Here is a 23,652-nt window from a genome sequence, read left to right on the forward strand (position 1 = left end):
TGTGACATTTGAGGGTGATTCTCAATGTAATAAGGGAAAGAAATTAAAAAGTGTCAAATTGACAGGAGAATAAAATAACCTCAAAGTGACCATCAATAAATAAACGTGCCTTTTTTTTTTCTTTTTTTCTGTTTCTGTCGTTTCAATAAAGAGAAAGCGAGGAAGAAAATCGTGACGTCACCTCAAAAGGGTAAAAATTGGACCTTTATTGTCATTATGATTGACGTTTGCAAATTACAGTTTGAAATTTATTACTGTCACTCATAAGAACATGTGAAGTGAGGTTATTCGTTCCTAAAGGCTGCTTTAGAGCATACGTGAGTGGAATGACAGTTGTGGACGAAATTTTTTGTCCGCCATAGTATCTACTAATTAGAATATAGAAAAACTGAAGAAAATCACAAGCAAAACAACTATGACGTCAAACTCACAAATGACGCAGAGCCTTAATAATTTGACATTTGACTGTTGACATCTGATTTGACGGCTTCCAGGATTGACATAGTTCGACAAAATAAAATTATAGAGCTTCACAAATCACAGAAATCTTGGTATACGTTCTTTTATAGACACTTTGTATATCAGATCACCACCTTTTTGACATTTGACAAGTTTGTCATTTTAGAGTACTTATTAAAGAGTAGGGAACAATTAAAACAACAAGCTTTGTTCGAAGAACAGGGCTACAGTGTGTCAACAAACAAATAATGAACTAAACATACAAAAAGCACAAAGAAAATGAAATCGTTTTTTTAAATAATAATAAAGTAGCATATCCTTTTTGATTCGAGTAGTAAAATGACATAATTCCAGAATTGATTGCTTGAATTACGACAGCAATGTGGTAAGATCAATGATTTGTAATGAAAATCTTCAGGAGTTATTACCAAACGTTGGTACTTTTATTGTAAATATAAAAATAATCAAAGCACGTGGTACAGTAATTATTGTTGTTTCAAGTCTACATAGGTAGGTACATGTAAAAGTATAAATGGCACCGATAACATAGGCACGTCTAGAATAATAAAAATGGCACAAACTGCAGTGAGGTACTTAACTAAAATTGCAACAGCTCTATAATACACGGTCGGGGCGTGGAGTGTCGCCACATTAGCCAAAATTTAGACAAGTTTTAACCAAACACGAAAGGAACTGCTCAAACAAATCCCAAAACCTACAAAAAATGTCGTCTGTTTACAATTTTGGCTAATTCAGAAAAGGGGGCAGAGTGACATAAGTCTGGTTGTTCCCGTGCTCGCTCTTGATCTGGTCCTTCATCCTGCCATCCTCGTGATAGCTGGCGTCATACTTGGGCGACATATTGGCGTACCTCTCCGGCGACGCGCTCAACGTGTGGTTGACGTATTCGATTTTGGCGCCAATCGAGTTCTCGTCAGCGGTGGGGGAATGCGTTTGAAGCATGGAGTATTCCCGCCCCAGCGGCGGGCTCTGATTGGCCAACGGCGGGGTGTACTCGTGCGCGCGCATCGGCGCCCCGAACAGCTGGTTGTCGTGCGAGTTCAGCATGTAGGAGTAGCCGTTTTGGGGCGAGCCGAAGCTGGGGTACGGCGTCGAGGAGGAGTTCAGCAGGTTGAGGTGCGGCCCCAGGTCGTAGGTCGACTGGTAGCTCCACGTGTCCACGGGCGTGGACGTGTTGAGGGTGTTGGCCTGCGTGAACGGGCTCAGGGTGTTGTTGAAGTTGGTGGAGATGCTGGAGCTGGGGGAGTTGGAGCTGATGTAGCCGGTCTTCCGCGGGGGCTCGCGCTTCCGCCATTTGGCGCGCCGGTTTTGGAACCACACCTGGACCCGCGACTCGCTCAGGTTTAGCTTGAGGGCGAGCTCTTCGCGGGCGAAGACGTCGGGGTAGGGCGCGCGCTCGAAGGCGCGCTCCAGCTCTTCCAGTTGGAAGGCCGTGAAGGTCGTTCTGGAAAAGAGGGTTCGGTTGATGCGTCAGTTGTGGCACTTCTTGTGTCAGATGCGTGACATGCCGGCGTGGTGGACGTGCGTGTAATTTATATTATTCATGGATTCCCCGAAACTAATTCGCCAATTAAGATGATGACTCTTGCCGGTATGGGGGACGTTGTTAACACTCGTCGGCACGAGTGCGGGCAGATCGTCTATCTATAGTGCAAGGGGGTGGAATGAGATAATTGATTCGTAACTGTTGCATAATTTCACGTTTTTTATTTTCATTGTTGCACAGAGATGCTGCAACGGTTTTTAATTAGGTAACTGCAAAAAATCTCAACAAATATTTTGCCGCTGGGAATTTTTGTTCTTGTGAAAAAGAATCGCTAACACCGATGAAGTAACAACTATAATGATAACTTTACATGCTTCTTCTCTGACGTAATCGTCTAACCAAAAGTTCAATGTTCATGACTTTAGTATGTCTAATTACCTTTGTTTGTCTTTGGCGCTCGCGCCTTTAGATCAATGAAACAATAAATATTTCTGCTGCAGCTGCCACTTTCAAGAATTGACTAAAATATATTTTGAACTATAATTGAAATTTTTTAATAAACAATTGTCAAAACGTTATCATGTTGGTATGAGTCAAACAGTGATTTTCATGATAATACGATAAATAAAATAGATTATTATTTAGTCACACTGAGTGTCAACATTTTTTTAATCTAACTGAGCCTGCGCCCCGACGAGCGAGACTTTATTTCAAATTCGAAAAATATGTCCGCTGATTTCTCATTAAATTTGTTTTGAAAGTGAATTCGCGGAAAACAAGTCCGGGAAGTGAAATGAACATAACCTTAACTACAATTTGGTGTCAAATTGTTATACAGAGTGGTTTTTTACTTAATTTTGACATTGACAATTATTTATTAAAAAAATTTCACTATAGATACACTTTTTAGATTGTTTCATTCCAATTATTTTAAAGCGTAGTCTAGGTATCTGTTTCTATGGAATCTATGAACACGAATTTGAATTTTATAGATCTACATTCCTTCTGGGCACTTTTTCAATTTTTTTTTTTTTTTACGTTTTGTTTCAAATGTTGTTTACTCAGTTTAGAAAAATGCAACAACGTAAAAATGTAGAGTTGCTATTTTAAAAATTCGTAAGCTGGTATGTATCAGGTGAATTCTTGAACTGTTACTATACATTTGATAAATATTTGTCTATAGAATTATAGATAATTATAGATAAATGTGTTTACGTTCCCAAAGAAAAATGTAAGTACAATCCATTGATTGTTTTTTAAATTAATAATTTAATTCATAACATTTACATTTCATTCCCATAGATAACGTACAAACTTAAGATTTTTATAGCTTTTATGCATGAATGCAAAATTAAATTAAACAATTATATTTTTACAATAGAATGACAAAAAAATTTTGTTGATAAAAGATATGTCCATGGTATTCAAAAGTAAGTAGGTATCTAATACGAAATGGGAGTAATTCAATTTTTGTGTAAAATTTAAAGAGAAAAATGGTATTATTGCGGACACGGAATCTTGGACGATTTGTCATTTGATTGACATAAAAATGTAAAACTGGCTTTAGGTGCAACTAACCTCACTTTCGATTTTTGTAATTTTTATCATACTGACATGCCAAAAATAAACTTTCAAATATCAGCTAGTTTCAAACGTCAATCATAATGACAATAAAGCGTGGCTTACATTGACATTTTCTGAATTGACATAAATTTGACGTCTAAAATTTCGTGTCCGCAACTGTACTAAAGCGAGCAATACATTTTGGTCGTCAATGCCATTTCAAAATTTGGTTAGATTGTCACATATTAAACATTTTTCCTTGCCTGATTAGGTATGCCCATGTCGACAAAGTGTCAAAAAAATTAGAAAAAAACGACAATTAATATCATAAAACATGATGCTAGGTTATGAATTATGATATTTACGACCGTTTTACAGTGGAGCATTCTTCATTGCGTCAAAGAATGACATTGACGACCAAAATTTATTGCTCGCGACTGTACAGAGTGAGCGAAACTCGATGTCTCAGCTCTATTAAAAGAAAAGGAAAACACGATAGAAAAAATCTGAAAAGAGGTTCTTAAATAGGATTGAGTAAGGTCCATTTTAAACCAAATTTGCATATTTTTCCATATTTGGAAACTGAAGTAATGACGTCATCGAATTTTTTTTTCACAGAAACACCTATATTTTGGCATATTTAAAAATAGCTAATTTTTCTGAACAATTTTTGTAAAGAAAAAAATTTGCTATCTTGTTTAAATCGTGACGATTACGAATTTTTGATATGTACGGAAAAAGATAGCAAATTTTTTTCTTTACAAAACATGTTCAGAAAAATTTGCTCTTTTTAAATATGCTAAAATATACATGTTATGCTTCTGGGAAAAAAAAATCGAAGAATAAAGCTGAGACATTGAGTTTCGCTCACCCTGTACGAATATACTAATTTCTTTACCAATTTTCGAAAATATTTATTATTTATATTTATTGTTATCGTGCCAACTGAAAAAAATTGAGTAATCCAATGATTATTATGATTCAATTTGGTAACACTAGTTTAAATATTGGTGTTGTCAAAGGAACATGTTTAAGTCTTTTAACCTTTAAGAAGGAAATTTCATAGTTGTCAAATAGAGTAATATTTAAACTAGGGCTGTCAACTGAACTAAGATAGTCATAGCTTACTCGATTTGTTTTTGTTTTTTCGATCGCACGGTAGGTATGAAAAGCAATGGTAAAAATTCTTGAGTTAGAAATAATAATATACATATTAGGTATTACATGAGCAAGTAAAGAAGGTTTTTATCCACGAAAATGAAGGTTGCAGCACGAGCGAGTATAATATTATACTTTATATACAATCAAATATATCGTGCGATCCATTGAATTTGTTATTAAAGTTGGCGCTGGAACTGTCAAGACATGTCTAGTTTTGAAGTATCGCGACAAACGTCACATTTAATGACAACTGTAAAACATATTTTACAAATTCGTGTACTTAACAGAATTCAAATAAAAATTGATAAAAAATTCAATTAAGTAAAAAAAACTTTTCATTTATTTGCCTGTTTGTTCATGATTTTACGATTTTTAGAATCAAAGAAAAGGTGCTAAATTTAAAAAAAAAACACAAGAGAGACTAACAATAATCTGTCTAATAAATGACTAAGATTCTAATAAAAAATATGGCAAATACTTATGCAAAAATCAATGTTTATTTTGTTTCATTCAAATTTTCTATTAAATTTAAAAAAATATTTCTGATTAACAAAAAAATTAAATTGAATTAGATTTAGGAATAAAATACAAATGTGTTAAATTACAAAAAAAAATAGTTATGAAAGTCATATTTTTTTATGAATTTGCAGTTTGATTAACGAGGACGTAGCCGAGTTAATCAAGCAAATGAGTAAAAAAAAAGAGACTTTCATACCGTGTTGTACACGCTATTTTTTTGCATATCGTAAGTTAAGAAATTTGGCATAAAAGGATTTATGAAAAATTATGGATGGAATAAAATGATGTAAAAAAGTACTACGTTCACTACGATTTTTCGTTTAAAAAAGTGCCACTTTCATTAGTTCATGACGATATCCAAAAAATTAGTAGTTTATTTAACGAATTCGTGTGTAAATTGGGCTTTTTTTTTGGATGAATGGGCCAGTTTAAAACGCGAGTGAAACGAGCGCTTTAAAGGCCCACAGAGCCGAATTTACACACGAACAGGTTGAAAGCAACATTTTTTTTGTTCGACGAACCCTTTAAAGGTCCGAAATCGCTTAAAATTTTTAAAATTAGCTTGACGTTTTGTTTTGACATGTTGTGACATTTATCAAAATCCGTGTTCACACAGGAGAAAATTCTCAAATTCTGACAGTGTCAAACAAAAATTCTATTTAATAAATGAACAAAAAAAAAAAATTTCCTTTTTCATAATCATACAGGATTTACCTTCACACAAATTACAATAAAAATTACAATTACATAGGTTAAGACTATTTTTTTTACCTTTCACCTACTCATGAAAATTTTATATAGCCAGATCTATAGATACGAATTGATTCTATTTTTTACGCACCAAATAAAAATCGCAACATTCCACCATTCCAGACTGAACCCATCCCATCACGGTGTCAATTTCCATTCCCACAATTACCAAATAAAAATTCCGCAACTACAACCTCTCCCTTGCACCCACGCCTATCGCACATGCACCACATCCACTCTGAAAACTCACCTCGTCTTCTTCTTCTTGACCCCGTTGTTGTCATTCTTCTTCTTGTCGTTTTTCTTTTGCGTCGTCGTCGTATTCCCGATCTCCGTGGAGCTCAAACTCTGCGACTGCAGCAGCACTTCCTCGCCCTTCCTCTTGACGCCGTTGGTCCCCCCGTTGACCCCATCCATCCCTTGCTGGAACATCCCCAGGTCCTGGTGCATCGGCGAGTCGATCTTCTGCGGCGAGCCCTTGTACTCCATGGGCGAGCCCATGTTCGAGAACATATCGTGCTGCTGCTGCAGCCCCAGCATGACCTGTATCGAGTGCACATTGAGGTTGTCCTGGTTCTTGCTCTGGAGCAGCGTGGAGTTGAGGCTGGGGAGCGGCTGGTTGGAGTAGTCGCTGAAGGTCTGGTCGTCGAAGGGGGCACCTTCCATCGTTCGCGCCGCAATTAGGCGAAAAATCAAAACAATCAGTTAATCTCCTCAATTTGTTTGATTGCCAATCAACTCGAATGTCGTTAATGAAACAAATTGTCTACACAATTTAGAGGCACTGTTACAGCTATACTGACTTCTGACATTATTACTTTATCCAATTTATATTTAACGAGCTGAATTAAGGACGTTTTTGGCGGCCAATCCCGCCGCCAGGTCGGGGGTTAGCCGTCTCGCCATTGGTCGCGGCTCGAGGGGCCGGACCAATGCGGGATTCCGGACGAGTGGAAGAGAAACCGGAGAGTCCCGCCGTCCCCGGTGATCGATGGCGGTCACGTGACTTCACACCATGGGGGCCAGGACTATCGGGGTTTTCTTGTGGGAAAGCGCGCCCTTCTCCGGGCCACCTCGCTGCCCGGATCTGGACTCCCTCGACGCTCGATGGACACTGAATTTCATCAATTAGACCGTTCATAAGCGATAAGTCTTTAAGCTGATGAAGCTAACGAGCCTAAGCGTTAAGCGCACGCATTTGCTTCAATCACCCGTAAGTGAATTTATCAATTTACCCAATTTTTGCCTATTAGCGACAATAGCTATTAGTGCAGCTATTAGTATATTAGTTTAACAGCCCAGATTCCTTAATGCAATCCAACTCAATATTGTCCAATTGTTGCTATTAAAACATTTCACACAGTAAATGTTCACCAGTCAAATGGAGACTTTTATTGGGGAGGGTTGTGCCTTGGGGTGAAGACGCGTTCTCCGAAGACTCCGCGAGTGAGCCCCGCGTGTGCCACCAGTGCTACCAGTGCTCCAACACTTCAGATCAAGACAGCCTTGAAGGCTAGAACAAACAAATCAATTCCGGAAAGCCACCGGAGACCCTCCCGGATCCCTCAGGATCAGACGAAGAACCAGACGGAAGTGAAGTTGAGTGTGACTCCTCTTGATAGATGGTTCAGTTTAGAATGTTTCGATGGAATAAGTGAAAACAATGCAATGCAATGGAAAAATGCGGTGCGTTGTGACATTTTCGTAATCGTCGATGGAATCTTGGGTTGCAGACACTTGTTGCGAGGCTGTATCATCTCCTCAATTGTAGTCAATTAAGGACCCATTAGATTTAATTTACTTTAACTCGCTCAATTGGTGATGGCGTAGGGGTCACATGCACCGACAGTGTCATCCATGCGGGACACGCAAGCATTCGAGGAGCTGACGATGCTCCACAAACAAAAAAATCCTAATACATAATAGAAATGGACTGTTAAAGCCCACTCTTGTCGGAATTGTACAGTCGCGGTGAAAATCATTTTCGATGGAGCGGAGCGATTTTGATGGGGTTGCGCAGGTGCGCCGATGGATTGGGTGGAATGTTTATTGTTTTTGAGACCCACTCTGTTAAATTGGCCAAAAATTGATGCACAAAAGGCGAGATGGGAGAAAGTAAAAAGATTTGGTAGTTGTTAGGGTGGGTTGATGAGAGTTGTGGTCAAATGATGCGAGAGAATTTAAAAATTATTTGTTGTGTCGGGGGTTAAATACAGTTGGGGTGGAAGGGCGTGCAAAGTGTGTGGCACTTCGTACTGGTTTTATTTTAAATGATTAGTAACGTCAGGACTAGATGATTTTTTTCCAGTACTGATAAATATTTAATAGCAAAATTGTAAAAATAAAGATTTATTGTTTACTGACAACTACCTATTTAAATACGAGTAGATCATAAAGTGTAAGAGAGATACCTACGAAATTGGATAAGTAGACATCAATTCTTCTCTTTCGATTAAGCTGGAAACAAATTTTAAGGAAAATCATTCTGTGTGGTGGATTTAAATGGTGAAGAGTTATATTTCAGCAGAACAACCTGAATTGAGCCTAAAAAATAAAATAGGATATTAATTAGGTATGGAAACTTAGCGAAAAATGTTTTGTTCTATTATGAAACTACGGAAGGTGCTTCAATTTTTTAATTTGAATGTGTTTCTTTACCTTCTTCATTCATAATTTTCTTAGGTTGCCATTTTACACAAACCCTAAAAAATGTTTTTCATAGCGTTTTCATCCCAAGGGCAAGTTTGTTTGCAGGAGCGCAGCGAGGGCAATAATTGTAGGAGGGATGAAAATCATTTTTGTCCCGTGCTGTACCTATATGGTACTTTTGCACGCACTAACGCGTCAATCTTTTAATTATGAAAGACATTATTTTGTACAAATAGATAGAGTAAAAGAGACGCACTAGATTTTTCTTCCTGGTCATAACATATGGGTGAGTGGGTTATAACTGTCAACGTGACATTATTCAATATGTGCAATGGTTGTAACATAAATCTAAATATTAACATGAATAAAGATGCATCCTATTCATTTTTGGTCTTTTGACACAGAGCGCTAAAAGTGTCATTTTCCACAGGAGGGGGGGTTAACACAATATGTTTTTCTATAACTATTAATATTTAATAATAATAATATACTGTCGCGAGCAATAAATTTTGGTCGTCAATGTCATTTCAAAATTTGGTTAGATTGTCACAAATTTAAAAAAATTCCCTGCCTGATTAGGTATGCCCATGTCAACAAAGTGTCAAAAAATTGAGAAAAACATGACAATTAATGTCATACAAGATGATGATAGGTTATGATAATTACGACTGTTTTACAATGGAGCATTTTCGATAGCGGCAAAGAGTGACGTTGACGATCAAAATTTATTGCTCGCGACTGTACATATGTATTATTAATTAATCATAGTAAGAAATTATTAATTATTTAAAAATATTATTTATTGATAATAAATTAGAGGGAAGCAAAATGAATTTCAGAATAATAGGTTGTAGTATGTAGTAACATTTGACAACCGTTGCGTTGGTAACAAACTCCTTTGGGGGAGAAGCATTTTTAACAATCGACAGGAAGTAAAAAATATCAGCATTTCAAATAAGTTATGAAAAAAAAACTTGATTTTACAGTTTTTTTTTACATGTTATAGTAGGTACACGTAATAAAGGAAATACAATAAAAAGAACTTTAACCTGGGAACACCTTTTGGTTTTGACTTGACTTTTAGCAAGTTAACCTAAATGACAACGAAAAATGAATGCTTTCTGATTTATTATAAATTTTACATTAGTACATTACAATGATATAATCATGAAGCAAAAATTGTGTATACTTATAACTTTTGTATAGAAACTTTTTTTAAACGGGGGATTACAACATTCGATGCACTCATGCGTGTAAACTTCCCACTTGTAAAAAATAGTGCTTTATACACGTGTTGAATAAATTAATATCTATTAGCATGATAATCTTACATAATCAACAATGAATAATGCATATTTTAATAGAAAAACGTGAAGTAAACTCAAAAAGAGGAAAAGAGGATATTTAACATTTCATTTTTTTTTTATTTTACAGTATGTATGTATTATAAAAGAACTCTGGAAGGTCCTTCAATTTATCACTTTGAATATGTTTGTTTTGAATCCTCTCACTCTTTTATATTCTAGTTCCAGTTGCCATTTATTGCTATACGAACTAAAAAAAAAAAAAATCAATAAATTATATTTGTTCATTTAGCCAATGGTTACATCGTACACGAACATAATTCCCAACGGAATGATACTTCCTGATAATATTACATTTTTTGTATAGTTACTCACTTCCGTTGTGATAACTACTGCAGAGTTATTACTGATCTAAAAAGTTTTTCGTAAGTTTATCTACTTTTTGGAAAATTTAGTGCTGACTTTTGAGTGCTAATAAATAAAATAAAAATTGTAATTTCGACACACTGAGTATCGGTCGTCAATTATGTAAAAACCTTTTTTGAAAAACAAATGTATGCAAAGATATTGAACATGCTGAGGATTAATGTTCTTCCTACTCCACTACAACATTTTGGGGATTGGGAATTGGGAATAAAAAGAGAAGACCGGAAGTCGGAGATGAAAATGGTGCTGACGCATCTTTGCGTCCACTCCGGATAATACCGTCGCTGTGCATGACATTTCCTGCGAACGTCGTCCATCATGATTTGAGTATGGAAAAATTATTTACTAAGTAGAGAGTTGAGAAATCTGCTTTTTGGCTTAAGGACTGATTAAGAAATAATTAAAAAAAAAAAAAAAAAACTATCCCACCTCCACCCGGCAGCACGGCAATTTTGCCGGAGTACATACACTATTACGGATATTACTATCAAGTAATAGTGCAGTGCTTATCAACATAATTACCGGCGTCTTGCCTCCGCATTTTGACTTTGTTGTGTATTATGTTCTGTGTCAATGTTAAGGAACTTCCTCACGATGTGACATGAGTATAATAATATACCTTTTTGAATTTCAACTACCAATGTGTTATCTAAATCCAGAATTTTTAAATTTTTAAAAAGAGATTGCGGTACTATTCCCGTTGCTGAAATTACAAGTGGTAAAATCGAAATTTTTTCTAAACACCAAAGATTTCTCATAGCAACGGACAGCTCTAAATATTTATTAATTTTTGTGTTATATGTCTGTGTTATATTATGTGAATTTGGAACAGCTATATCTAAAAGATATGCTTGCTTTTGTTGTTTATTTAAAATTATAATGTCTGGTCTGTTATGCTTAATATGAATGTCAGTTAAAATTGTTCTATCAAAATATAATTTGTAACTGTCATTTTCCAAACAACTTTCTGGTGTATAACTATAATGTGGTTGTGTATTCTTTAATAAATTGAATTTAACAGCTAAATTCATGTGTATAATTTTAGCGAATATATCGTGTCGTTTTTTATATTCGCTTTGAGCCAAAACGGTGCAAGAAGAAATAATGTGTTGAATTGTTTCCCCTTCAGTTCCGCAAATCCTACATTTATCAATTATCGATTGTAAACCGCATATGTGTTTTTTATAATTTCTTGTATTTATAATATAATATTTATTATAATTTTAACAGATTATTGATTGCAATATAAAGTCACAAAAAATTATTTTGTAAGTCGAGGCCATTTTCTAATACCTCGGAACCATTTTTACATCCTTGAAAAATCTCGTGATTGATTAATATACAGGTTGTGTTCCAAAAACAATGGAATACCTCAAAAGTATGCTGTCAACTGATGCTACAGGGTTGTTATAAATGATTGTAGTCCAAGTAGGCGTAAAAACTGAATGTAAAATTTATGGTTGCCGCTCCATATAAAACACATCAAAATAATGTGAATAAGTGAGTACACACTCAATATTTTTGGATTCAATCGTTAATTTAAAAAATAAATAAATAAAATTCTCATTACCGCACTTTTCACCTAAAAAATAACAGTGACAGCGACAAAAATTGATAGTTCACATGAAAGCGGCAAAAATTTCATGATATGGGCATGGTCTGCTTCGACTGCAAACTGCAATCATTTATAATAACCTGTATAAGATCGTGAATGTTAAAAGAGATTCCATCGCCTTCAGTTACGAAGCATAAAGTCTCAAATGTTAGGTTTTTGATCTGATTTATTTCTATTATTGGAAACGATTTTGACGATTTTTTTTTAGACAAATGAAACCACAGCTTTGAAGGATTATAATTCCGTTTGCAATTACTTACTGCACCCTTTACAAGAGATAACTTTGTGCCAATTTTATTTGAAAAACGTAGGAAAACATTGCATCTCAGTCCGTTTATAGATTATTTCAACGTAAAATCAAAATTCCTTACAATGTCACTGTGATTGTCAAAAAAAGTTGCTGTCAATATCGTCCTCTTCATTTCAAGAATTGCGTTTTAAATTTTAAATTCTTCTTTGTGATTCATAGTTATCATCATTTCACAATAAATGTACGGACTTGCAATAGCGAAATATAGAAACGATACTACAGCTTGAGTTTATTGTGAGAGGTACAGTTAGAGACACGGAATTTCGGGCATCATTGTCAATATACAGGGTGGTCCCGATATAACCTGCCAAAAAAATTCTGGGTCATTAGAAGGATCTAACAAGTCCAAAAAACCCCTTTTCATTAGGTCCAAAATAATGGGGGTAAATTAACCCCTATCCACACCCATTCGACGCTGCTGACTACAAAAATACGTACCTACTCAGGAATTAATTGTTGGTGTTTGTAAGGATGACAGTATCTAAGCAACATAGGTACCTGGATCGTTTATGACAAATCTCAAATCTGACAAACTAAATCAAATTAATGACATTTATTGAAAACGCTGTACACTGTGTGCGTTAATTCACCAGCTTATTTAGGTACAAAAGCTGATTTTGTAGACTGAGATGAATGAGTAATAAATGAAGTGGTGTTCCTCAATGTGTAAATAAATGTAGAGGTAGTGTGTGCAAAATTGTGGAAGAACTGTGTAATAAGAGTATCGTCTTAATTGTGGTTAAATAGCCAAAATAATGTATTGAATAAATTTATTTACACTTTACATGTTCGTACTTTCAACTCTAACTGAGAATATCTACTAACTAATGAAAGGTAAACTAGACTAGAAAAATTATTTTATAATAAATGTTCTGTGTGTCTTCCGTTGGGATTTAAGCACACTTGAGTACGCCGGTACCAATTTTCATAAACAGAATTCAGAATTTCTGGGTTTTTACGAATCTGGTTCGCGGCGTCTGTAACGGGTTTCTGGAGTTCGTGTGGCCCCAAAAATTAAAATCCAGAGGGGTTAAATGGAGGATCGGGGACGCCGTCGTATTGGAATCAGTCAGAACCAACCTCACATAAATGCAGATGTAGCTCAACAAAAGTATAACAGGACGGAAGGATTCTTTCAGGAAAACACTCGCCGTATGGTCGCCTTGATGATTTTGAATTACCACGTGTTTCGCCATAGAGTAAATGCAAATCGGCGTATTCTTGTTTTGTGAATTTCATAACTTTTTGAAGGATTCGCAAATTTAAAATTAAACTTGACAAATGTCATAGGTGTTACAGGTACCGTTGCTAAAGAAATTGCAGCCAAGTAACCAGAATTACCTTTTTAAAACCGATTAACTCATTAGCGTACAGCAAATTTTAACCAAATTTTCAATTATTTTTATCTCGAAAACGAAAAGACTTTTATTAGAAACATTTTTTGTGTATGAGTTCTACTCATCGTCACCTATTACTGGATTTCTTCTGGCAGGTTATATCGGGACCACCCTGTATATACTGTCAAAAAATGTAAAATAGGCTTTACATTATTAATCTCAATTTTCCGTTTGCGACGATTTTGATTGACATCAAAATTTGACTTTTGGATGTCACGTTGACAATAAAGAATGACTTAATCGCAATTTTTTGAAGTGACAGAAAATTGATGCCCGAAATTCCGTGTCCCTAACTGTACTCGTTAAGAAGACGTCCCAGCAGTAATATTTTTTTTAGAAAACAAGCCGTGGGGGAATTAAGAAGATTTTTTTTTCCTTATATTCTTCTACTTTTAATTACCAACGCATTTCTTTATTTTGTTATGTGAAACAAATTTTGCCTCTTGTATTCTCTGGAGGTCGAAATCGGTACATAGGTATATTTCCGGTTTTAAAGTAATTCACAACTTTTCACTTTGTTCAAAATTGTCATAATCATTTTTATATTTATATTTTTTAATGACTACAATAACAATAAATGTTATTGCTCTAAACCCACCTGATAGCAATAAAATATGTATTATACTCGTATTAAATTATTTACATCCAAAAAGAATTGTTCTCATCTGTTTATCTTTTTAACCTACTTGATTTGTGGTTCGACCAAAAATATGTTTCTACCATGCGTAAAATTGTTTTTTGAATCTTTGATAATTTAAAACACAAAAGTGGACTAAAAACTAAAATAAATTTTATGAGCTTAAAATGTGCGTTTTGAAAAATTGTTATGCACAACACTACAACAAAGAGTATTTTGTTTTGGTTATGAAAAAATATTCAATTATTTGATAAAATTTTAGGAAAGTTTATCTCATTTAAATTGCAAGCTTGGAGAAACCAGTTCGACGGGAAAATATTCGGCCAAATAAAAATATGTATAATTAACTGTGAAGAAATATCTTTTGTGATTTTAAAGAGTCTACATTGTTTCCGGTTTCCATAAGAACATTCTTATTTGTAGGTATATACAGGGTTATTCTAAATGATTGTAGTCGAACCAGGCCATGCGCCATGCCCATGTTATGACATTTTTGCCGTTTTCATCTGAACTGTCAATTTTTGTCGCTGTCACTGTCATTTTTTAGGTGAAAAGTGCGGTGATGAGAATTTTATTTATTATTTTTAAATTAACGATTGAATCCAAAAATATTGAGTTGTTTTGCACTCAATTTAACTCCTGTGTAATTTTGATGTTTTTTATACGGAGCGGCAACCATAAATTTTACATTCAATTTTACGCGTACTTGGACTTAGAATTTAGAATAACCCTGTACTTTATTTTAAATTGCTTAAATCCTGGCAGATTTTGCCTTTTTTTTCAGAAAATATGAAACTAATAACTAATAAGTCTTCAAATAAATTGTCTTTTTAGTTGGCAAATCTTTCAGATACATAATCTTATTTTGATAATATCTCCACTTGTCATAATAAATAACGAAGTTTTTGGTTCATTTTATTTATTCTATTATTTCTTAAACTGTTTCAACGATTTCTGAAATTCGTATTGAAGGTTCCATTTTTTCTTTTGACACTTCCTTTTTCACAAAATATTCGACAGCTGATCAAACTACGCCACACGTCAACGGAAACGGAAATGAATACTAGGTCACTTGACCATACATTTTTTTGAACATATTTTTTTCATTTTTCCATTCGAAAATGCGACGGAAAAAATACGTTGATGAAAGTTATGATTTTAGAAAAAATATAATAAAATGAACTACATATTGTAGAAAGAAATTCTATTTCTCGAGAAAAATGTTTGTTTTCTTCCTTAATTTTCAATATTCTACTTGAGAAATAGATCATTTATAATTGTTATTAAAAGTATTGGGTGATTTAAAATAATTGTGGATAAGTATGACAAGGTAGAATTGAGATTTGTATGACATTTCATAAGCGTACATTTGATTTTTTTTATATCATTGCACGTTGACTTGACAATTTTAAAAATTGCGCGACTATGAACTGTCAAAGAAATGTCAACTCTGTCCTACCCATACAGTTGCCACATAAATTTTCGTACATAATTGCATATTACATTAAAAAAATTATATGTATGTATTATGTAATTACCCATATCCCTTTAAAATTTTATCAAAGATCTCTCTACCCTCTGCGTTATCCTCACGTTTGTCTCATTTTCTAATTTATCTTAAATCTTCTTTTCTTTTTTATTTTGTCTAAAACAAAGTTAACCATCATTATTGCAGCACATTTGTTGCCTAATCGAATCAACTTATTGTTTTAATTACTCTTTTTACGTGCTAAAACAGGCAAAAAATATTTTTTGTTCGACACTGTCAGAATTTGAGAATTTTCTCCTGTGTGAACGGATTTTGATACACGTCACCACTTGTCAAAACCTAACGTCAAGCTAATTTTAAAGATTTTAAGCGGTTTGGAGCCTTTAAGGTAAGGGGCTCGTCGAACAAAAAAAACCTTGTATTCAACTCGTTCGTGTGTAAATTGGGCTTTTTTTGGCATGAGTGGGTCAGTTTAAAATGCGAGTGAAACTCGTTAAATAAACTATCTACTATTCTTCGACAAAATGCAATAGAAGTGGTCGCTTGCTTCTTGCACCGCCGCGGCGCGCCGGCAGAAAGAAGTTTATGGTATAGGTACCACAAATATTTTTTGTTTATCAAATAAATAATTAAAACACATGAAGTAACATATGGTCATAATTAAATCAAACAATGAATTGCGTAATTAAAAATATATCACAGTAAGAATAATAACACCTCTTTTTAAAAATATTTAATCATCGAGTTAACAAAACTGAAGTAGCCTACAATTTCTATTTATGTTTTTTATTATCATAAGTATTTACATATATTTATTTGTTTTTGGTTCAGGAATCGTCTGTTTTGCATCTTTAACTAAAAATTATTAACATAATGTAAAGAACATGACAGATTTTAGAAAACTCTTGAAGTATGCTTGCCAAAGTACTTAATTAACGTGATAAAAATAAACCGATTATTATTGTCCAGAAATGGTCAACAAACGAGTTAAACATTATTATACAATGTATGCTCAAACACCGTTACGTAATTAGGTATTTCCACCTGATCTTCTGCATTCTTCAATTCCTTTATTTTTATGTTATTTACTGAAATCCCAAAAATTAATTTATTTGGAAGAACAACTACAATTAAAAGTCACTTTTGACAAAATCACTTGAAACTGATCATACCGGAAGACACAAAAACTAGTTCCTCCAGTTTTAAAAATAATACCCTACGCTAATATCGCCTTTATTTACCACGTCAATTAAATTGTAATAACCTATTTCCTCATTAAAATGTGGGTGCAAACATATAACAGGACGTAGCATCCAGTACAACGCAGTGGTCCAACCAGACGAAAATAAATCATCACAAAACTGTGACAAAAACCCGACGTCAATCGAAATTTTTGCCGCCATTACGTCACATGTAAAGTTCTAAAATTAAAGTAAAGCGACGATTTTATCTTCGTCATCATTTCATGTGGACCGTGACCATTCGAGAGCGTTTTTTCAGCAATTATGTAAATTTCGGTATTGTGGCACTTGAAAAGTTTCGATTGCCAGTTTAGATACTGCGGTGCATAATAGAGATACCTACCACCATAGCCACCATATGTCAGTAAGTTATGACGAGATTAGACCTACAGTCACCGGACCAGTGGGGTGAGCATGAGGGTAGCACGCGTCTAAATGCACCTATAACACTACAAAGAGGACCGCAAATATCAAAGAACCGGCTCAAGGACCATGCGGGATTCCCACGCAACGAATTTGGGGAAAAAGTTCTCAACAAGAAGTGTGACAAAGCAAGTTCCAATTCCATTTTAACTGCAGCAGGAGCGAAATGATTTAAAATTTCACTGAGGCACAATTTATGCTCGAGACGGTGACGCGATTAAATAAATAATGAAATATATTTGATTTTGATTTCGAAGTAAATAATTTAGTCAGTGTGGGGCAGTTTCACCCTGGCACCCCCATTTCAAACTTGCCGCTCGATCAAGTTGGCAACGCGTTTTCCCCCAACCCGGCCTCCTGCTTGTCATCTGCCAAACAACAAACTCTCGGCAAATGGCGTATGTGACGATATAGATGTAATCCGACGACTCTTTTGCAATAATTGCAGTGTTAAACCAACTAGAAGGTAAAAAAATAAGCGCTTTGCTTAAACAGGACAATGTCCACCCTTTTCTTTGCATTTTACGCCCACAATGCGACCCACACAAGTAGCACTAGTAGCGGAGCCGACCTCTTACATTTTTTTCGATGTTTTTGTTTGTTCCTTGGGCTGTTTACGCCACATAAACGTTTGTTCTAGGACGAAACGCTAAGCATGGCGGAGACCCCGATGCCCGCGGTTAATGGTTTAGACCAGATCCCGCCGATCAAAACAGAACCCGTCGACCCCCTTCTTGATCCCGCTGAACCGCCCGTTGTCCCGAAGGAGTTTCTGGAGAGTGAAGAGTCTGACTACAGTGAGGTCAGTGAATCTGAAGAAATGCCTTACTTCACGCAGGTTGAAGTTGACAACACCAGGAAATGTTTGGAGAACACCAGACTGATAATTAAAGACTTTGAGACTCAGTTGGACTGGCATTTGCAACAGTACATGCTTTTGAGAAATCCTTATAATCTTAAAAAGAACTCTAAGGGTCCAGGCAGAGGAGGAGATGATACTAAAAGACAAGATCTTCTCAGTATTTCACAGTTGAGCACGATAATTGCCAATCATCCTGAAGGCAATAAGAAGTTTATCAAGAGATCTGGGCCTATTTTGGAGGCAAATGGGAAAAAACGCAGGAAGAATAAGGATTCTGATTCTGAGGGAGACAGTGATTTTAGTGAAGATAACAGTGATGAATATGATGAGGAAGAGCTTGAAGGGCATGATAGTGAAGATGTGGATGATCCTGGAGTACCTAAGAAGAAAAAGCCTGCTAAGAAAGTCATCATTAAAAGAGGCAAGAATAAAGAAATTGATCCACTGGTGGTTCCCAAGGAGGAGATTGAAGAAGAGATTCATGAGTTGATGGTACCTAAAGAAGAGAAGCCCAGTGATGATGAATATGATGGAGGGAAAGTATCACAAAAATCTCCTTCCAAGAAAGCGAAAAAAACAAAATTGGATGGTAAATCACCCAATAAAAAAAGAGTTGGTGCTGGTAAGGCTAAGAAGAACATGGAAACTGTTGATCTAACAGGTATGAAGACTTGCCAAGTTTTTTTGAACAGGTTACCCAATGACCCCCAGGATTCCATAATTGAAATTAAAGATGAAGATATTGATAGAGATGAGCTGATTGAGTTGTTACAAACTAAAGCAATTAATTCATTAGAGAAATTCACCATTGATGCTGAAAAACCAGTTGCTATGCTGAAAGCTGATAATTTGCATGAATTTGATTTTAACAACTGCAAAACCAGCAATGTTATTGTTACCTTTGAGGGAAGTGACAATTTTCCAGATTTTGTGTTTGCTAAAAATATTGCAAATTATGTTCTAAATGGCTTGATAAAGCTGGTTCAATCAAATGTTCTCAATCAGCATCTAACTGGACAAAAAGTTAATCAGTTGTGAACAAATTGAGATTTTTTTCTAGAAAAATCCTCAATACCAGTGTGAAGTTATGTTTAGAAAACAAAAAACCCTACTATGTTATGCATCATACAAATATTGAATGTTTAAGTTATGTAGGAGTGTACATTTTTTCTTGGTTTTTACTTATTCAATAAACCTGCAATCAAACTTTGTAAATTATCTTTATTACACGTTTATTTTTTGTTGGTGGGCACTTTTTATTCTAAACTGCAGACCCAGCTTCCTCTTTACCTCATCAAGTGTGTTCTCTGATATCTCTGTGGCCTTTTCAGCCCCCATTTTCAACACTTTGGCTAAATATTCTTCATCACTCATCAGATCATCAATCCTTTTCTGTATTGGCTGCACATGAGAGATCACAGCCTCTGCTACTTGCAACTTGTACCTAAAAATTAATGTACTCATGTTCAAAACTTGTTTTTCAACATACTTTCCAGTGTTCACATTCTGGACCTCCCCACATATTTCTTCAACTGTCCTACCAGAAACAAATGAATGAATGCTGATCAGATTTGACACCCCTGGTCTCTTGTCAGGATCAAATGTGACCTAAATAATACCAGACTTAGCTGTATGTAATTGATAATTCTCACACTGTTTACCTCAGATGTGAAATCAGTCACAGATTTCTTAATTTTTTTCAAAATGTCATCAGGAGAGTCATTCAAACATATCCTGCTTTTAGGGTCAGGATCTGACTTTGACATTTTCTTAGATGGATCCCTCAGACTTTTCAGCCTTGAAAACTCACTACCTGTCAAGTATTTGTCAATTTACTTTTTTTTTAACTTAACAAGTACCAGACCTGTGTAGATACAGTGGGGAATAGGGAATGTCTCCCCAAATCTGTTGTTAAACATTCTTGCTAAATCTTGTGTGAGCTCAATATTTTGTGTTTGGTCCTCCCCCACTGGAACATGTGTAGCCCTGATAGTTTTACTCTTAAAAAATGCACACTTGACAAAAATAAGTCTTACTTATAAGCCAAAATATCAGCAGCTTGTAAAACTGGATAAATGTAAAGTCCCAATGGTACATCTTTCAAATTTGCTGATTTTTCTTTAAATGTAGGCAAATGTGCTAACCTAGAATGACACATTTTATGACAGAACTGTCAAAACAAGCTAACTACCTGGCCATTGTCGAGATGCACCCTAGACACCAACTCAGGTGTGTATGAGCTGGTACCATTGACTGTTGAAACAGGATCACTTTTGAGGGATCAATTCCGCACGCTAGTAGAGTCGCCGTCATTTCTAGTATACTGTTAGGCAACGTTTTAGGGTCGTGAGGTAGAGTCATAGAGTGTAGGTCAACAATGCTCAAAATCATGTCCTCATTATTTTGCTGAAGCTTAACCCATTGGGATACCGCCCCTAGATAATTTCCCAAATGTATCTGACCCGTGGGCTGAATCCCCGAGAATATTCTACGTGGAAACTTACTTTGTGCCTACGATATTGTGTGATCACATTTTTGTTAAAATTCCAACAAATAAAATACTGTACGGTTGCCGAGTACGAGTTGTACAAATTAATGCTGTGTGTTACGAATTTAATACGAAAACGAGGAAAAATCATTTTTACACACCAGCAAAAAGTTAGGTTAAGTTTACTTCAATTCGATTGTGATAAAAAAGAAACGTCAGTACAATGTTTAGAGGCAAGGCAAGGCAATCCTAGCGCCTCTCTGTGGGTGAGGAGTAAACTATAATGCGGACGCGCGAATGTTCAAACTGTGCAGGAGCACATTTTGGTGGTTATGCAAGATGTTTAACTTTAATTTATTTTTAAAATATCAGATAATTTCAATTAGTAGCGTAGTCTGATATTTACGCCAGAGAGAATTTATCTCCAGCTTCAAGGCGCTATAATTTCTCTTGACTCGTAAGCTGTCAAATACGTAAGAACAAAATATTTTGCATATTTTCAATCCCACAGGGCCGGTTTCATCAGACAAATATTCCAACAAAAAATAATTACAGGAATGCTCATACACAACTTTGTTTTTATTTACGTATATTTTTGAATTTTAACCTACACCGCCCCCACATAGCGTCGCTTGTGCCGCAGAGCATAGAGGCATGCCGAGTTTCTTAACCCCAGCGGAAGGGGGTAGATGCTCGCCTTGGGGTTGAAATCCGTTCTGGTCGGCTACATAGTGAACAGTATAAGTCACCCCGTCGGGCCCTACGTAGGAATAGGAACCCCGCACTGCAAGACTCTCGTGTTCACTTCCGACATTCCTCACTTCGCCGCTCTCATCATGCCTGGAGCCGTGACTGGTTTCGAAACTGAAAACCAGATTGTTTCAGGAAACACTGGAGAAATGTGCACTTCTTACCCATATTGGTATCGTCCAAAACCTGGGTTGTCATTGTAGTATTTTGTAATGTACGAGTGGTGGTAAGGATTCTGGGGTCTCGCTTTTGCAGCACCGATAATACAGATCAAAGCGATAAAACTCTGAAATTCGTGACTCTGATTTGAACACAGATTGGTCATTTGCGAGGGTACAAGAACTCACCGTCTTCATGATTGGGCGTCGTGTGGTGAATTATATCGGCACTTGATACTATTTATACGGCGCTTCAGCCGCCCCCACATCCCACATCACTAAGAGTTCCCCTAATGCATTATAATTACATCACGATATTGCCGACATTTGGATTAATTTCAAAATATTCAAAAGTGGAATATTTCATTGTTTTGACATGTTATAGTGTTTGTTCTCACATAGAAACACCATCCTTTCTATTAAGATTTGAAGATTGTTCACCTTTAACGCAGTTTTTATTGTTATGCAGTTCGAGAATTTCTACTGGGAAAATTGTAATAAGTCACACTATTTACTCTGTAATTGCATATTTTACGACCATTCATAAAAACAGCGAGACCTAACACACTAAACTTGGATGTTATAACATGGTTTTCTAAAAACTATCCAATGTTTTCGTTCTTTTGAAGTTCTAATCATTGCTATCTCCACAAAGCATTGCTAAATAAATGACGATTCCACCGAGGCTTTTATACGGGTATGATCCTTCCACAACAAGAACTTCGTCCTTTCTGGCATTCTTCAATTCTCCAAAAATGACTAATATCTTGTTTTACTTGAAGTGATAGTTTCCCAAAGCCAAATCGTTCTTGTATCGAGTCTCGGTTTTGATTTTGATCTCTTGCTGTTACCATAACAAGATTACCAAATAGAATGAAATCTTAATGTCATAGCTTTTTAATTTTAAATGGAAATGGTCACAATTCACTTTAACTTTCACTGTCTCGTTCCATACTTATAAGTAATGAAAAATTATGCAAATATACTCTTTTCATGATTAACAGGTGTTTAAAGAAGTTTGAACTAGAGCCATTCTGTACACGTGTATATCTATGTTGCACTCCTCCACATATGCCCCAAGAGCAAAATAAAAATTTAAAATAAACGGTTACACGTCATAATTTAATGTTATGTGCCATAAGACTTTCATAAAAATGCTCACGCTAAGCTATACGTAGGTACATACCTATTTCCAAGTAGGCATTGAAGAGTCGATTGTGAACACGCCACTCGTCAGTCTGCAGAGTAAAAACACCAACAACGCAAAAAGTGAGGTTAGATTTAAACAGCTGATGCGTGATCTGTAATCCGTGATGCGTTCACAATCGACTTTTTAACGCCGATATAAACAATACTTTAAGCTTTAGAGCAATTACTATAAAAATCATGTGGCACCAGTTTAGAATTTAACATGCTACAACGCATTTTTGTTTCAATTTTAATGAACAGCAAGTCGTGATATGCCCCAGCTGCTACTTAAGCTGCTTCAGACTGTCTAAAAACCGTTTTAATCAATTTAATCTAATCTGAGAACTATATCGATCAGGCACGATTTTTCCCTCCTCTTTTCACGCTGTTCTGCGGGGTCGTCCGGTTTGATCTTTCGACGAATTTCCATCAGTTGTCTTGCGCAACTAATAATTAAGCTGAAACGAGTAAATTCGTAACGGAATGCTCGGATATGTTTGTTCATCTCTAATTCAAACCAAATTATTATTACAACTGTTGCGAAATTTGTTAATTTGTCGATGTTAACAAACATATTCTTTCTTTATTTTTTTATGCATCAAGAAACTACAGATTCACAGTTTACGAATAATGTCGTGATATTTTAAAACCAAATTTTGTCATCTCGTATTGTGAAAATATAGTATTTTATAACACTGAAATGTCAACATTCACCAAGAAGCACTGTCTTCGGAATAAAATCAACAGTCGGTGTGA

General features: G+C 35.5%; 3 protein-coding genes across 4 annotated transcripts; 1 reads left to right on the forward strand and 2 right to left on the reverse strand.

The window, feature by feature from the left end:
* Positions 1-872: 872 nt before the first annotated feature.
* On the reverse strand, positions 873-6,918 carry repo (reversed polarity). Its single transcript, XM_069047707.1, has 2 exons — positions 6,210-6,918; positions 873-1,924 (listed from the first exon to the last, which is right to left on the reverse strand). Exons 1-2 carry the CDS (start codon positions 6,623-6,625, stop codon positions 1,207-1,209), a joined length of 1,134 nt encoding a protein of 377 aa, XP_068903808.1. The 5' UTR covers positions 6,626-6,918; the 3' UTR covers positions 873-1,206.
* A 10,870-nt stretch (positions 6,919-17,788) lies between these two features.
* On the forward strand, positions 17,789-19,556 carry LOC138130779 (uncharacterized). The gene is made up of 2 exons (XM_069047420.1): positions 17,789-17,916; positions 18,091-19,556. Exon 2 carries the CDS (start codon positions 18,106-18,108, stop codon positions 19,348-19,350), a length of 1,245 nt encoding a protein of 414 aa, XP_068903521.1. The 5' UTR covers positions 17,789-17,916; positions 18,091-18,105; the 3' UTR covers positions 19,351-19,556.
* On the reverse strand, positions 19,517-21,031 carry TrpRS-m (Tryptophanyl-tRNA synthetase, mitochondrial). Of its 2 annotated transcripts, none has more exons than XM_069047421.1 (7): positions 20,880-21,031; positions 20,504-20,823; positions 20,349-20,456; positions 20,177-20,298; positions 19,974-20,125; positions 19,802-19,920; positions 19,517-19,756 (listed from the first exon to the last, which is right to left on the reverse strand). In XM_069047421.1, the coding sequence occupies exons 1-7, from the start codon at positions 20,949-20,951 to the stop codon at positions 19,537-19,539; spliced, it is 1,113 nt and encodes a 370-aa protein (XP_068903522.1). In that variant the 5' UTR covers positions 20,952-21,031; the 3' UTR covers positions 19,517-19,536. The 2 variants fall into 2 exon arrangements, with proteins under 2 accessions (XP_068903522.1, XP_068903523.1); XM_069047422.1 differs by having other exon boundaries at positions 20,875-21,016.
* Between the last annotated feature and the right edge of the window lie 2,621 nt (positions 21,032-23,652).

This window comes from Tenebrio molitor, chromosome 5 (genome assembly GCF_963966145.1).
Source record: "Tenebrio molitor chromosome 5, icTenMoli1.1, whole genome shotgun sequence".
Taxonomy (NCBI): domain Eukaryota; kingdom Metazoa; phylum Arthropoda; class Insecta; order Coleoptera; family Tenebrionidae; genus Tenebrio; species Tenebrio molitor.